This window comes from Rhinopithecus roxellana, chromosome 13 (assembly GCF_007565055.1).
Source record: "Rhinopithecus roxellana isolate Shanxi Qingling chromosome 13, ASM756505v1, whole genome shotgun sequence".
Lineage (NCBI taxonomy): Eukaryota > Metazoa > Chordata > Mammalia > Primates > Cercopithecidae > Rhinopithecus > Rhinopithecus roxellana.
Genome location: NC_044561.1, coordinates 104,375,969 through 104,391,334, shown reverse-complemented (window position 1 = coordinate 104,391,334; position 15,366 = coordinate 104,375,969). Strand labels below are relative to the sequence as shown.

The 15,366-nt window shown below is 47.6% G+C and overlaps 1 protein-coding gene across 1 annotated transcript in view; it reads right to left on the bottom strand.

The window, feature by feature from the left end:
- HCK (HCK proto-oncogene, Src family tyrosine kinase) overlaps positions 1-15,366 on the bottom strand; it is a 49,119-nt gene that overhangs the window by 23,949 nt on the left and 9,804 nt on the right. The window contains exons 2-5 of the mRNA XM_010352777.2: positions 4,922-5,042; positions 3,312-3,354; positions 2,857-2,956; positions 1,951-2,049 (exon numbers count right to left, since the gene is read on the bottom strand). Of these exons, the coding sequence (XP_010351079.1) occupies positions 1,951-2,049; positions 2,857-2,956; positions 3,312-3,354; positions 4,922-5,042 (363 nt within the window). The remainder of the gene's footprint in view (positions 1-1,950; positions 2,050-2,856; positions 2,957-3,311; positions 3,355-4,921; positions 5,043-15,366) is intronic.

Below are 15,366 nucleotides of genomic sequence, written 5' to 3'. Positions count from 1 at the left end.
AAAGCACTTGTTAGCCAGCAATCCGGGCGATGCTGATGCTGCTCATGTCTGAGAAACCCCCACCTAGGTTATTTTGCCTTTGTTTGCAAATGATAATCTCCCATTCATGTTGTCTACACTCTACATTTTCCACTTAGCAATTATGTTGCCTTTGAGAAATAATACCAGCCATGCCTCCTCCAAGGTTGCTGCAAGGACCACATGAGGTGACCCAGGCATTCTGTAAATGTTCAGACCCTGGAGTGGAGAAACAGAGAATGGGATGACCCAGGGCAAAGCCTGGAAGAAGGAGAGAGAAGCAGCTCAGAGCCCCCAGTTCCATGATCACTAAGAAGGGGTGGCATTATTATTATTATTTTTTCTTTTGACAGAATATCGCTCTTGTACCCCAGGCTGGAGTGCAGTGGCGTGATATCTCAGCTCACTGCAACCTCCGCCTCCCGGGTTCAAGTGATTCTTCTGCCTCAGCCTCCTGAGTAGCTGGGACTACAGGTGTGCACCACCACACCCAGCTACTTTTTTTGTGTTTTTAGTAGAGATGGGGTTACACCATGTTGGTCAGGCTGGTCTCAAACTCCTGACCTCAGGTGATCTGCATGCCTTGGCCTCCCGAAGTGCTGGGATTTCAGATGTGAGCCACGATGCCCAACAAGAAGGGGGCAGCTTTATAATGGGAAAAGCCCAAACGTTTTCATTTTTAACAGGCAAGCATCCCAAACCCATAGTACCATCTAGCCAGAAAGAGGAGGCAGAAGAGACAAAACAATGGGGACTGTCATTTGTCAACTTCTGATTGGCTGGTTTTTAATGGGATGCACTGCCACCCCTCAGTGTAGTCATCTTTTTACTCATCAACCTCATCCACCATACAGATAACATCTCCACCGGGGAGCCCCATCTGAGTCATCTTGTATCCCTGGAATAGGGAATCAACAGGTATCTGTTGGATGATGGATGGATAGATGGATGAATGGATGGATGGATGGGTGGATGGATGGATGATTGAAGTATATTTTTAGAGTCAAGCTAGACACAAGAAGAACCCACAGCCAAGAATGATGGGTTACGGGGAGCTCCTTGAGGGTAGGGAGATATCTTATTTGTTTCCACAGCCCTTAGCCTGGCACAGGGCTTGAAGAGTCATGGGCATGTGTTTGTCGAATGAATCAAATGAGGGATGGGCCAGGTGCGGTGGTTCAGGCCTATGATCCCAGCACTTTGGGAGGCTGAGGCGAGAGGATCACTTGAGCCAGGGAGTTTGAGACCAGCCTGGGCAACATAGGGAGACTAAAAAATTAGCTGGGCATGGTGATGCACACTTGTAGTCCCAGCTACTGGGGAGGCTGAGGTGGGAGGATCACCTGAGCCTGGGGAGGCTGAGGTTGCCGTGAGCTGTGATGGTGCTACTGCATTCCAGCCTGGGCAACAGAGTGAGACCCTGTCGTCTCAAAACAAAACAAAACAAAACAAAACAAAACAACAAATGAGGGATGACTGGCCAGGTGTGAGCTGTCTCACCTCTCCAGAGACCCTTCTTGGCAAGACTATATGCTTCATTCAACAATATTTACTGAGCACTGACTGCATGCCAGCCTGTGCTGAGGATGAAGCAGCAGACAAAGTCCTTGCTCTCACCAGCTCTCTTCCTTGCAGGGCAGGCAGGGAATGCACGTGTAACCAACCAAAGAAACAAGGTCGTTTTGCTAGTAAAACATGTTCGGAAGGGAATAAAACAGGTTTCCACAAGACAGAGTCACAGCGGGGACCCACTTTAGCCTCTCTTCCCTGACTGGAAGGATGAAACCTGAAGGAAGAGAAGGAGCCAGTCAAGCCCAGAGCCCTGGGAAGAGTATGTGCCAGGCAGTGGTACAGTGTGTGCAGAGGTCCTGAGTTGCAAACAAGGCTGACTTTGCTTGACTCTTTCTGGAAGGTAGGAAATAGGATACTTACTCCTCTGTCTCCAGAGAGTCAACGTGGGCGACATAATTGCTTGGGATGTAGCCCTCCTTCCGGGTGGCCAGGGATCGAGCCTTCCACCACTCCCCGGATCTGAGGGACAGGAGGGAGTAAAGGTGTTAGGGGCAGAAGGATCATTCTCCAGTCTCCTCAAGCTCCCCAGCATTGACCTAGAAAATCCCCTGCCTCCAGAAAGTCAGTAGGGTAAGGGACAGGGCTGTGACTATGTCAGCCCCCCAGCATGTGCCCATGATTAGGGTAGGGATCCTTACGACAGTTCCTGTTGTGCATCTGAGGGTCTGGAATCACCCTGTCCACAGCCCAGAGCCCTGGGTATCTGGCTCCACTCCTCTTCCCTGGACTTGTAACTTTGGTCTTATTGGCTATACCCATGGCAGGGTCCTGCGCCCATGGAGACTCAGAATGGTTCAGCTGGGGCTGATAATAGGGGAGAGTGGGCTTGGGGGCCCAACCAGGCATGACCTCTCCCGTTCTCAGGATTCAGCACATACTGGACACTATACCCACGATGGTGAAGGCTGTAGGAGATCGGAGGTGGCAAACTCAGAGATCCAAGGATTTCCGAATGCAAGGTCACCTTGATGGGGCCTGGTCCACAGGTAAAAACCGGTGGCTTAATCACAGGAGCCCTAGGAAGGCTTCCCTGAGAAAGCTTCACCTGTTCATCCCAGGCTGGATGTGCACTCTTAGTAAGTGCACAATCCCCTTCATCCAGGTTGACAGCAAACCCTTCCTCCACTATTGTGATTAGCTTCTCTTTAGACATTTGTACCCAGGATAAGATAGCCCATCTATCAGGTTCTTTATGGAAGCACAGAAGAGCACATAGTTGAGTAGAGGAGGCAGGTCTGTCTTAGGGGGAGTGGGATGGGGACTCACTCCTCTAGGACGACCATCTGGTCCCCCTTCTGGAAGCTGAGGTCTTCGTGGTGAATGGCCTCATAATCATACAGGGCAACCACGATGATGTCCTCAGAGCCTGTTGGGAAGGGAGACACACGGAGGGTGAGGTTTTGTCTAAGTGCATCCACAGGCCTGGGTGACCCTCGCCTGGCACCTGGCACAGCTCTGCACCCAAAAATATGTGGCTCCTAGTATAAGTAGGCATCTCACCATGCTGGGTGTGATTCTCAAGTTTAAAGCTAAATATGTTTTGTTCATGTTACTAAACAGCGTTCTAGAAACACAATAGCCTGTGCAAAGTACTTCAGAGGAAATTTCGGGGATTCTCGACGGGGGTTTGACTGTTTGGTATTTTTGCCTCAAGCTGAGTGAGCCTAGTGGAATCTTCTGCAGGACACATGACTCCACTGCATCTGCTCGGAGATACTTACCCTCCCCGATTCCTGGTGTGTTCCTGTTGTTGCTATTAGGCCCCTGCGGGGAAGAAATGGGAGAAGGGAATGAATCTGACCAATGTGTGGGGACCCACGGAAGGTCTGTCTTGAGAAGGATACCCAAGACCATCTTACCCTAGCCCTGTATGTCATGGGAGGAGGCCCACATAGGGCAGGGGACACGCCTGGCACCACACAGCACATTAGCGGCAGAGCCAGCAAACAAAATGATCCAGGTTTTTGTTTTTTGTTTTTGTTGTTGTTGTTTGAGATGGAGTCTCACTCTGTCACCCAGGCTGGAGTGCAGTGGAGTGATCTCAGCTCACTGAAACCTCTACCTCCCGGGTTCAAGTGATTCTCCTGCCTCAGCCTCCCAAGTAGCTGGGATTACAGGCGCACGCCACCATGCCCAGCTAATTTTCTGTAGTGTTAGAAGAGACGGGGTTTCACCATGTTGGCCAGGCTGGTCTCGAACTCCTGACCTCAGGTGATCTGCCCACCTCGGTCTCCCAAAGTGCTGGGAGAGCCACCGTGCCCAGCCAGGATCCAGGTTTCTTGAGTTGTGGCCTTGGCCTTCGGTCTTGGACATACTGGGGATGCTGCTTGACCCTTCCCCTCAAAACACAGTGAGGGGGTTGGTCCAGATCAGTGTTTTCTGACTACATTTGAAGAAATCATAGGCCCACCAATGATTTATAGTCCCTAAATAAAGGCTCCATTATGTATGTGAAATAATCTAAGTGTCCATGCATAGGGGAAATGACACCTAAACTGTGGTGTTCTAAGCAGCTTCTCTCTTTTTTTTTTTTTTTTTTTTTTTTTTTTTTAAAGAGACAGGGTCTCCCTGTATTGCCCAGGCTGGAGTGCAGTAGTGTGATCATAACTCATGCAGTCTCGAACTCCTGAGTTCAAGCAGTCCTCCCGCCTCAGCCTCCCAAAATGCTGGGAGTACAGGTATGAGCCACTGCACCTGGTCTGTGGTTTCATTTTTGAGAAGAATGTATTTGTGTGTCACACAGTAGGATTATTGTAAGGATTAGGGTGCTAATAACCGTAAAGGCTTAGAACAGTGCTTGGTTCATAGTGAGCTCTGTATAAACATAAAAGAAGTTGGTAAATACCTCTCCTAGCATGACTGCTTCTCTTTTTTCAACTCTTGCTGTTGTTCCTGCTGCTACTCTTGGTCTTATACTCGTGTAATTATGGTTGGTACTATTACTATGACAATTGTTACTGTATTTTTGCAGTGCTGCTGATACTGCCATTACATGGTCACTTCAGCTGCTATCATGACTGGTCACTCATTACTCTCAGCACTGCTTTTGCTTCCACCCAGGCCTGAGGCCTGAGATGCTCACTCAACCTGTTTGGTGGAGCCCAGGCTGACGGGTCAAACCTGGGCTGCAGGAAAAGAGAGGTGACTTCCTTGTCCCTATGCATGCTGGCACTGCATCCCGGAGAGTGGAGTCAGGTCACTGTTGGTGGCCAGTCAGCTCCCTTTCACTCCAAGCTCACCCTGCCCAGCCTTGGGAAGACAGGAGGCTGTTAGGGCAATGTTGGGGCAGCATCTGGCAGCCCACAGGGAAACTGGGACCTCCCCTACTCACCGGCTTGATGGTGGATGTGGGATCTGGCACGTACACAGGGCAGTGTGGGTTGGCGCTGGTTTCAGTTTTTGAGAATATATTGCCTCCGGCCTGGAGGAACTTGGATTTCATGCACCCCATCCTGCAGCAGACAGAAGGGAGGTGAGCCCCGGTTACCAAGAGCCTCACGCGGGGAAGTCTTCTGATGCTGGCATTCCAGGTCCCCTGCCCCCAGACTGGCTCCCACTGGCCTTCCCAGTATTAATTCCCCTTCCAGCTCCATGCACCCTCATCATCCCCACACGGAGCCCACTCCATCCTTGCCACCTCTGGGCTTCCCCATGTCCACGTGCCATAGCACTGGCCCAGGGCTGACAAGCTGTCATTGTCATGGGTACCAAGGACCAGCGTGATGGGTGTTTATTCAGAGGATGGCATGAGGATAACAGAAATGTAACAGGTCGGCCGGGCGCGGTGGCTCAAGCCTGTAATCCCAGCACTTTGGGAGGCCGAGACGGGCGGATCACGAGGTCAGGAGATCGAGACCATCCTGGCTAACACGGTGAAACCCTGTCTCTACTAAAAAATACAAAAAACTAGCCGGGCGAGGTGGCGGGCGCCTGTAGTCCCAGCTACTCGGGAGGCTGAGGCAGGAGAACGGCGTGAACCCGGGAGGCGGAGCTTGCAGTGAGCTGAGATCTGGCCACAGCACTCCAGCCTGGGCGGCAGAGCGAGACTCCGTCTCAAAACAAACAAACAAACAAACAAACAAAAAGAAATGTAACAGGTTGAGCTGTTGGGGGGCAGAGCAGGTGGTGGGCACTGCCGGCTCTCAGGTCAGAAAGCCTCAGCTGATCCTTGGCCCCTCCACCCCAGCAGCACCTCACTGACCACTTTCCTGCCCCCTACCCACCTCTTGGGTCTTCATCGGCAAAATGGGGACAATAATAAGACCTACGGTGGGGAAACACTCAGTGCAGTGTCAGGCTCAGAGCAAACACTACAGAAAAACTACAGTGTTATCAGATGATAAATTGCCATTTTTATATTAAATAACAAGATGAGGTCACATAACATGGCTCAAACAATCTAGTTTGTCAAGGCACTGTATTCCTGGTATCATTTTGTAAATGGCTTATAACTCCTTCCCTCCCTCCCTCCTTCCTTTCTTTCTTTCCTTCCTTCCTTCCTTCCTTCCTTCCTTCCTTCCTTCCTTCCTTCCTTCCTTCCTTTCTTCCTCCTCCCCCTCCTCTCCTTCCCCCCTCCTCCCTCCTCCTCCTCTCTCTCTTCTCCTTCTTTTTCTTCCTCTTCCTCCTCTCTTTCTCTCTGTCTCTCTCTGAGTTATTTGGTAATTCATTCATCCATTTACACAGCCAACATTTACTGGGCACTTTTCTAAACTGTGAACAAGGGAAGCAAGTTCATGCCCTCAGGAACTCAACTGCAGCCGAATGGGACACAGAGACAATAAACAGGCCAACAAATAAATAACAGGACAAATAACAGGACAAATTGAGTTAGTGAAAAGTGTGAGGACAGTAAGAGAGGATGCTACGGGAAACAACAGGTCTGGCCCTTTTAGGCAGGGCATTTGGGGAAGACCTCTCAGAGGAGGGGATACAGAACCTGCGGTCTAAATGACATGAAGGAGCCAGTCAGGGGACACTCTGAGGGAAAAGTGTTCCAGGCAGAGGGAACAGCAAATGCAAAGGCCCTGAGGCTGGCACGTGCTTGGAGAGAAGTTGGAGGCACTGAAAGCAGGAGAGTGTGGCTGAAGCTCATGGGCAGGGGAGAGGGTGGTGGTGATGAGGCCACCACACCCTGTAGGGGCAGTGAGGACTTTGGATTTTATTCTAAGGATGATGGAAAGTTTCTGACAGGAGAATGATGGAATTCAGTTTGCACTTTAAATAATCCCACCGGTGGCTGAGTGAGGCATGGACAGTAGGGAGCAGGGGAGGGAACCCTGTGAGAAATCTGCCGAAATGTTCAGGTATGAGATGATGGTGGCCCAGGGCAGGGTGAGGGCAGAGAGGAGTTAAGCATTGGACAGGTTTGGGGAACATTTTGGAGGTAGAGCTTGCAGACTTTGCTGCTGTATTCAATTAATTTAAGGATGCTTAAACAAAACACATTTACTCCGAGTAGAGTAAAAACATAATTGTAAAAGTGGAAGAAATGTTTCATTTCTTTTCTCAAAATGTGCACACACATTTGCTGAGAACGCAGGCTGTGACAACCACATAAGGAAGTGCTTGCTTTTCTCATCTCTGCACAATTGCCATTTTCTTCTAAAGCAGTTAGAACTCAGTTATATTTATCTTGTTAAAATAAACATGTGTTGTGGTTTAGGAAAAAAACAAAGAAAAAAAACGCCCAAATTTCTAGGCTTAGACGAGTTACTTTTTTTTTTTTTTGTTCTTTGTTTTTTGTTTTGAGACGGAGTCTCGCTCTGTCACCCAGGCTGGAGTGCAGTGGCCGGATCTCAGCTCACTGCAAGCTCCGCCTCCCAGGTTCACGCCATTCTCCTGCCTCATCTCCCAAGTAGCTGGGACTACAGGCGCCCGCCACCTCGCCCGGCTAGTTTTTTGTATTTTTTAGTAAGAGACGGGGTTTCGCCGTGTTAGCCAGGATGGTCTCGATCTCCTGACCTCGCGATCCACCCGTCTCGGCCTCCCAAAGTGCTGGGATTACAGGCTTGAGCCACCGCGCCCGGCCAGACGAGTTACTTTTAAAAACGAAAAAAGATTCCTTTTATTTACAAGGATTTGCCTCTTCTGGTGGGAACTGGGAAAGATTTGCCACTTCAAGACTTGAGCAGTTCTGCTTCATTTGTCTTTTGGAAATAAAGTAAGGAACACATTCAGACTCTTGGAGTGCTGGATCATTAATTTGAAAAATTATCACAATTAATCACAGATTTATAATGTACTTGCATGCAGTTAAAACTGAAACCAGCACCTCTCTTTGAGATAAATATCTATGACAGTTCTGGGAAATTAAACATGCATCTTGTGTGGCGTGTATGACATAAAATGATCTCACATTTCGTATGTTTTGGTCAGCATAAAGATGTTCTGGGAAGAGCAGCGCTGTGTGAGGTAGGACAGCTCACTCCGTCTCTCTGGGCACCCACCGATCTGCAGCTGCGAGCGTTGTAATTCCCAATCCACACATGTTGAGCACCTCGTATGCTTCACTTACGTGATCAATGTACATATTCAAGATGGTCACAGGGTCCCGAGGGAGGGGTCTCGGAAGACCTGTGTTCATTCACAATCCAAGGCCACCTCTGAGAAAGGGTGGCGAGGGTTCTACCTCACAGGGTGGTGGTGAGCATTGAGCAAGTTGATGAGTGTCAAAGTGCCCAGCATGCAGTAAGCACTGCAGAAACATTAACCACAACCATTTCTGTTTACTGGCAGACGTGGCACTGCCCCAGAGCATGAAGCAAGCACAGTTTGCAATTCCTCTGACTCACAAGCCTAGATACTGCAACACTGGAGAAGTTCGCTCTTTTTAAAATAGGGAATTCCCATGAGTTCCATTTTCTCACTATAAAGCGTGATTTCTTTTCTCAGAGACAGTCTCGCTCTGTCACCCAGGGTGGAGTGCAGTGGTGCTTACTGCAACCTCGACCTCCCAGGATCAAGTGATCCTCCCACTTCAGCCTCCTGAGTAGCTGGGACGACAGTTACAAACTACCATGCCTGGTCAATCTTTTAAAATGTATTTTCTGCAGAGACAGGAGGCAGAGAAGGGGGCAGGTCTCACAATGTTGCTCAGGTTGGTCTTGAACTCCTGACCTCAAGTGATCCTGCTACCTTGGCCTCCCAAAGTGCTGGGATATGAGCCACCACGCCCAGCTGAAAGTGTGATTTTTCTAAAAGTGATACACTGGCAGGAGTCAAATTTGTGTAAAATGTGATTGTCCCCCTAAATGAGAGAACCATGTCTACTGCCTGGTGTGGACCGGGCATCAGAAATGTCCATGTTCATGGTCACTAGGCCCAGAAATGTCATGCGAGCCACAAATATAAGTTGAAGTTTTCTACAGCCTGATTTTTAAAAATTAAAATTTTATTTTATTTTATTTTTTCCTTTTTAAAAAATTATTTATTTTTATTTCCCTTTTAAATTTATTTTTAGTTTCTATTTTTTAAATTGTATTTATTTATTTATTTTTTTGAGACAGGCTGGAGTACAGTGGTGCAATCTCCACTCACCACAACCTCTGCCTCCCGGTTCAAGTGATTCTCCTGTCTCAGCCTCCTGAGTAGCTGGGATTACAGGCATGTGCCACTACACCTGGCTAATTTTTGCATTTTTTAGTAGAGACACGGTTTCACCATGTTGGTCAGGCTGGTCTTGAACTCCCGACCTCAGGTCATCTGACTGCTTCGGCCTCCCAAACAACTGGGATTTCAGGCGTGAGCCACCACGCCCGGCCTATTTTTCATTAAAAAAAAATTTCTTTTACAGTCAGGTTTTTAAAAGTAAAAAGAAACAAGTGAATTAATTTCAAGATGTATTTATTTTACCCAATATATCAAAATTATTAACATATAATAAATAAAAAATTATTAATGAGATACTTTACATTCTTTTTTTTGTACTAAGCCTTCACATCTCAGTGTGGATTTTACTCTTGGAGCACATCGCAGTTATGACTCCATCTGTGCTCAACAGCCGTCTGTGGCTCAGAGCTACCGTATCCAAACATGCAGAGAGAGAATGCTCCCATCACTGCAGTACAGGAAAGGCTGGTGCTCACGCCTGCATTCCTCAGTGCTTAGCCCAGTGCCTCCTGGCACACAGTAGGAGTGTCATGCACAGTGAGTGAATGGCTGCATGCCTGGCGTGCCACGCTTTATGTAGTAGGAAGTAAAAGCGTCTGTCAGCACCATAAGACAGGGCAAAAACAAAAAAACAAACAAACAAAAAAGAAAATAAAAGCATCAGGACATAGTTCCTACGACCGAGTTGAAAAAGGGAGACTGGACACACAATTACATTCCGAAGCCACATACTAAGAAGCTATTAGGAGATACAGAAAGTAGAATGGTGGTTGCCAAGGGTTGGGGGAAGGGGGAATGAGGAGTTAGTGTTCAATGGGTGTAGCGTTTCAGATGAAATGAATTATGGAGATGGATGATGGTGAGGGTTGCACAACATTCTGAATGGATTGAATACCACTGAAGTGTACATTTGCAAATGATTAGGACAGAAAATTTGTTATATGTATTTTACCACAATTTTAAGAATGAAAGAAAAAGAAGCTACTAGGGAGTGCTAAAGATAGGAGGGGCCATGCAAAGATTGCTAAAATACTTATTGGGTGAAAAACGCAAACTGCAAACATGTACAACATCAAACCACTCTTGTAAAATGAATGTATGTGCCTATGTGTATGTTAATAAGTTCATATAAAAAGCAACCTGTTTATAATAATAATTGAGCAGCAAGATAATGAGTTGGGTTTTGAAGAACAGGGAGGATCTGAATGGATAAAGATTGGGGGAAAGTCAAGAATATTCCAAAGAAGAACTGACTTCCAAAAAGGATTTGAGGGAGCTTATAATATTAAACCATATACAGAGCACTGCAAGTCTAAAAAAGGGTTACTCTGCACCATATAGAAGGGAAAGATTATTGAACTAGAAGCCCAGGATGGGACTGCTACTACCATTGAGTACTAGATTTATCTCTGAGCTTCCTAGTAGCCAAGATAAAAATGGAAACTTGTACAACATCACCATAAGATCCCAGGAAGCACAACAATTTGTCTGTTGACAGAAACAAGTATTTTTTGAGTATAAATTCAAGACAATTTGTTCTGTGGCTCCTCATAAGAAGGTCACTGGGGCTGGGTGCGGTGGCTCATGCCTGTAATCCCAGCACTTTAGGAGGCCGATGTGGGCAGATCACTTGAGGTCAGGGGTTTGAGACAAGCCTGGCCAATATAGTGAAACCCTGACTCTACAAAAATGTAAAAAATTAGCCAGGTGTGGTGGCGCACACTTGTAATCCCAGCTACTCAGGAGGCTGAGGCAGGAGAATTGCTTGAACCTGGGAGGCAGAGGTTGCAGTGAGCCAAGATCATGACACTGCACTCCAGCCTGTAAAACAGAGCAAGACTCTGTCTCAAAAAAAAAAAAAAAAAAAAAAAAAAAAAAAAAAAAAAAAAAAGTCACTGGAGGGCACAATGGACAATTTCTTCAACTGTGATTTGTCAGCAGAATTTATGGTATGTTGGTGAGTGGTTCCCAAACAGATGGCGCTGATATTATTTGGGTGGGTTTGGGAACAGGCGATGGGGTGAAGGTGGGGAGAGAATGATGGAAGAAAGAGGTTTATGTAGTCCAGGGCCTCTCTGCAGAGTGCCTTGTGACAAAGTGGATTGAGTGACTTTAGAAATGCAATATGGTGCTCAGAGTGTGGCTAGCCTGAGAACCAACAGCCTCAACCTCATAGGGGAGCTGTAAGAAATGCAGAATCTCAGACCCCACTTCCCAAATCAGAATGTGCATTTTAACAAGGTTCCCAGGCGATTCATGTGAACATTCTAGCCAAGAAGCCTAGAGAACCTCTTTTGCTCCTGCCTCCTCAGCATCTGTCCCTCTTCAGATAACAGTACCTGGATTTTCCTTTGGAGCACCAGTCTTCTCCCACTTAGTGCATGAGGTTTGGTGGGGCGGATCCCACCCTTGCCTTCAGGGATTGGCAACTTGACACAGGCCTGGCCAATCAGAGAATCCCGTATCCTCTGGCCCCCTGGCTATAGATATTGGTTCAGCTATAGGCATATACGTCCTCCTCACTGAGGCAGTCTGCCCTGGGATTTTGCTGGAAAAATTAGGGAAAAAGCACCCTCTTTCTACAAGGATTGTTGAGATGTAGGAACCTCGAGTTCTTGGAAACCACCTCAACGTCATCAAGGTAAAAGCTGCTTTAGAGTGAAGCCACCAGAGAGGACAACAGAGCTGAGGTATGGAAATTAAGTAATTCCTGAAGATAAATTGAGCACCTGGGTCCAGCTGTGCCTGAAGCCTATACACCTCAGGATTTTTCCAGTCCACAAGCAAATAAATTCTCAGTTTTGCTTAAGCCAATTTGAGTTGGGTTTCTGCCATTTGAACTCAAAAAGTCTTCACTGATTCTTGCATATTCTTGGGTCACACTCTGGATTGAATGAACCAGTGTCTGGGAGTGAGGGCCTGGAATCTGTAGTTCTAACAATTCTGCAGGAAATTAATATATACACTAAAATTTGAGATCCACCAATGTAGCAGAATGAAGGCTGAACTTGGGAGTCAGAATACTTGAGTTTGGATCGCAGTTGTGCCACTGACTGGGGATGTGACCTTGAGCAAGTCATTTGCCCTCTCTGAGCCTTGTTTTTCTTTCCTGCTAAATAGCAGGCCTTGCTTCTCAGGCTTGGCCTGAGGTCCTATGTGACTAGGGATGTGAAGGATTGTGTAAAATCTCTGCATATGCATTTCTCGTCTAATGTGCTTCAAAAGCAGGCTCTGAGAGCAGAAGTAGCCCGCCTGGTTGCACACCCACTCAGAACTGCTGATCCCTGGTAAAGACACTTCCTCAGGCCACTGCTGACCCTGGGAACCTGAAACCTGCTCCTCATCACCTCAGCCTCTGCTGAGGGAAATGAGAGAGGTCGGCTTGCTTGTGCCTGGCTGCTTCCCACGGTCACCATGCTGGCTGTGGAGGCCTCAGAGACTCGGCCTGTGCTCTCAGAGTCAAGCTCAAGGGGGAGAGGCCAGGGCCTGCCTGAGCATCCACGCAGTGGGCTGGAGATGGTTTTCTGGGAGCTTCTATGCTTAAGCAGAAGCCTGCAAGGGCTGGGGGTGTGAAGCCCTGGATTGTGGTCCCATATCTGCCATAAGGTCATTGTGTGACCCTAGGCAAGTCTCAGCTTGTCTCTGAGCCTCAGTGTCTCCAAATGTGAAATGAGATGTTGGATGAGAAGTTCTCTGAAAGAAGCAGCTGTAGTTCTTTCTTGCATAGAATCCACTCCCCCTTCTTCTAACAACAGTTGTCCAATTTTCGTTTGGGAATTACTCCTCCCCTCGTCTCAGTTTACGGCTTGGGATAGAGTTGACTCCAACGCCTGGCTGTAGAGGTGGGTCTGTAACCAAATCTAGCCAATGAGAGTTGCAGTAATAGAAGCAGAGATGGGTGTCTGGGCGCAGTGGCTCCTGCCTGTAATCCCAGCATTTTGAGAGGCAGAGGCAGGTGGGTCACCAGAGGTCAGGAGTTCAAGACCAGCCTGGTCAACACGGCTAACAAAAAATTAGCCAGGCGTGGTGGCAGGCACCTGTAATCCCAGCTACTTGGGAGGCTGAGACAGGAGAATTGCTTGAACCTGGGGGGTGGAGGATTCAGTGAGCCGAGATCGCGCCATTGCACTCCAGCCTGGGTGACAGAGCAAGACTCTATCTCAAAAAGAAAGAAAGAAGAGAGAGAGAGAGAGAGAGAGAGAGAGAGAGAGAGAGAGAGAGAGAAAGGAAGGAAGGAAGGAAGGAAGGAAGGAAGGAAGGAAGGAAGGAAGGAAGGAAGGAAGGAAGAAAGAAAGAAAGAAAGAAAGAAAGAAAGAAAGAAAGAAAGAAAGAAAGAAAGAAAGAAAGAAAAGAAAGGGAGAGAGAGAGAAAGAAAGAAGCAGAGATGGGCATGTGATTCAATTCTGGCCAAAAAGAGCCAGCCTTTGGTTTCTAGCTGGAAAAAAAGGCCTGCAGCAGCACGGCAAAGTCAAGAATTAGAGAAATATAGACTCCCAGCCTTGGATTAAGCCTTGCCTGAAGCTGATATCTCAGGGATTTTCCAGTAACCTCCTTCTGCTTGAGCCAGTTTTGAGTTGGATTTATTCCCCCTTAAACATTGAAGAGTCTTGCCCAAAGAGTGCAGAGGGATTTCTTATAAGGGATTGTGATTCACACTTAAGTGTGAATGACTGATGGCAAAGACCTCCCTGATACCAGGTTTTGGTAGAAGAGAAGGTAAGATGGTACTAACCTATTAGAGTAGGTGAGGATGGGAGGAATACGGATCTCATTAAGCTGATGGCACTGCAGCTATGCCTTAAAAGGGTCTGGTTATAAAGGCTGGGTGCAGGCGCTCATGCCTGTAATCCCAGCACTTTGGGAAGCTGAGGTGGGGGAATTGCTTTGAGCCCAGAAGCACGAGGCCGGTCCTGACAACATAGTGAGACCCTGTCTCTGCCAAAAAAAAAAAATTAGCTGGGCATGGCGGCATGTGCCTGTAGTCCCAGCTACTTAGGAGGCTGAGGTGGGAGGATCACTTGAGCCTGGGAGGTTGAGGCTGCAATGAGCTGTAGTCATGCCACTGCACTTCAGCCTGGGCTACAGCCTGAGCAAGACTGTCTCAAAAAAAGAAGCACCTGGTATCTAATAGGCCCTCCATACACATTTGCGGAATGGATGTATTATGTTCTACTCTCTATAGGCCTCATCATACTTGGCTAAAGTCAACAGAGCAGAATTATGAAGTTATTTTTCATATAGGGAAATGGAAGCCCATGGGAAAGTGGGTCCCCCGGCTAGTCAGTGGCAGGTCCAACTGGCACTCAGCTCTCCTGCCTCTCATCATACACTGAGGTCAGCCCTAGAGGCTGTGGGCAATGAAGGGGAAGGGGAGAATGAGGAACCCAAACAGAACTCTCAAGAAGGCAGACCGCTGGGGGCCCAGGGCTTAAGGCTGTTCAGTTACAGGAACTTTCTCTTCTCAGAACAGCTCAGCCATGGTGGTGGGTGGGAAAAATGTATTTCCCCAACAGGAGTCAATTTCCTGAGCAGTGCCTTAGGGGTGCAGAGTCTAGCAGCTCCCTCTCCTCAGGTTCCCTGACTGTCTTCTGAATGAACTGTCTTTATCCCTGAGTGACTACTGTCCCTAATAAACAGTTAGGGGTAACTCCTGACTTCTCACCTCTTCCCTTTACTGAGCCTCAGCTTCTTTCTCACAGAGCTCAAAACTTTGATTTTGCAAGCAGGAAGAAACTTGGGAGATCAGCATTTTCATTGGACAGGTGGAGTAACAGCCCTAAGAAGCTGTGTGGGCCCTGGCTCACATGATGGCAAGCGACAGAGCAACATACTGAAGGAGAACTCAGGGCCTTTGGTCATTTGCCTGGCTCAGCCATAGGGTTGGCTCTGAGATGCATGTGTTTCAACCACTTGTTCAACCACATATGAAACTCATAGCATGTTCAATGTTACTTTTGGATCCCTTGGTCAATTTCAGAATTCCAGAGCAACTGTGAACCTCCTTGGAATGATTTTATCTCCAAAGTAGGCAGGAGGCAGGGCAGTTTGAAAACAGAGCATGAGATTTGAAGTCAGATGGAGCTGGGTTTGAATCCTTATTCTGCCTCTTACAAATAAGTGAGTCTTTTAAAATGTAAGTCATCCTGAGCACTGTGGCTCACAGCTGTA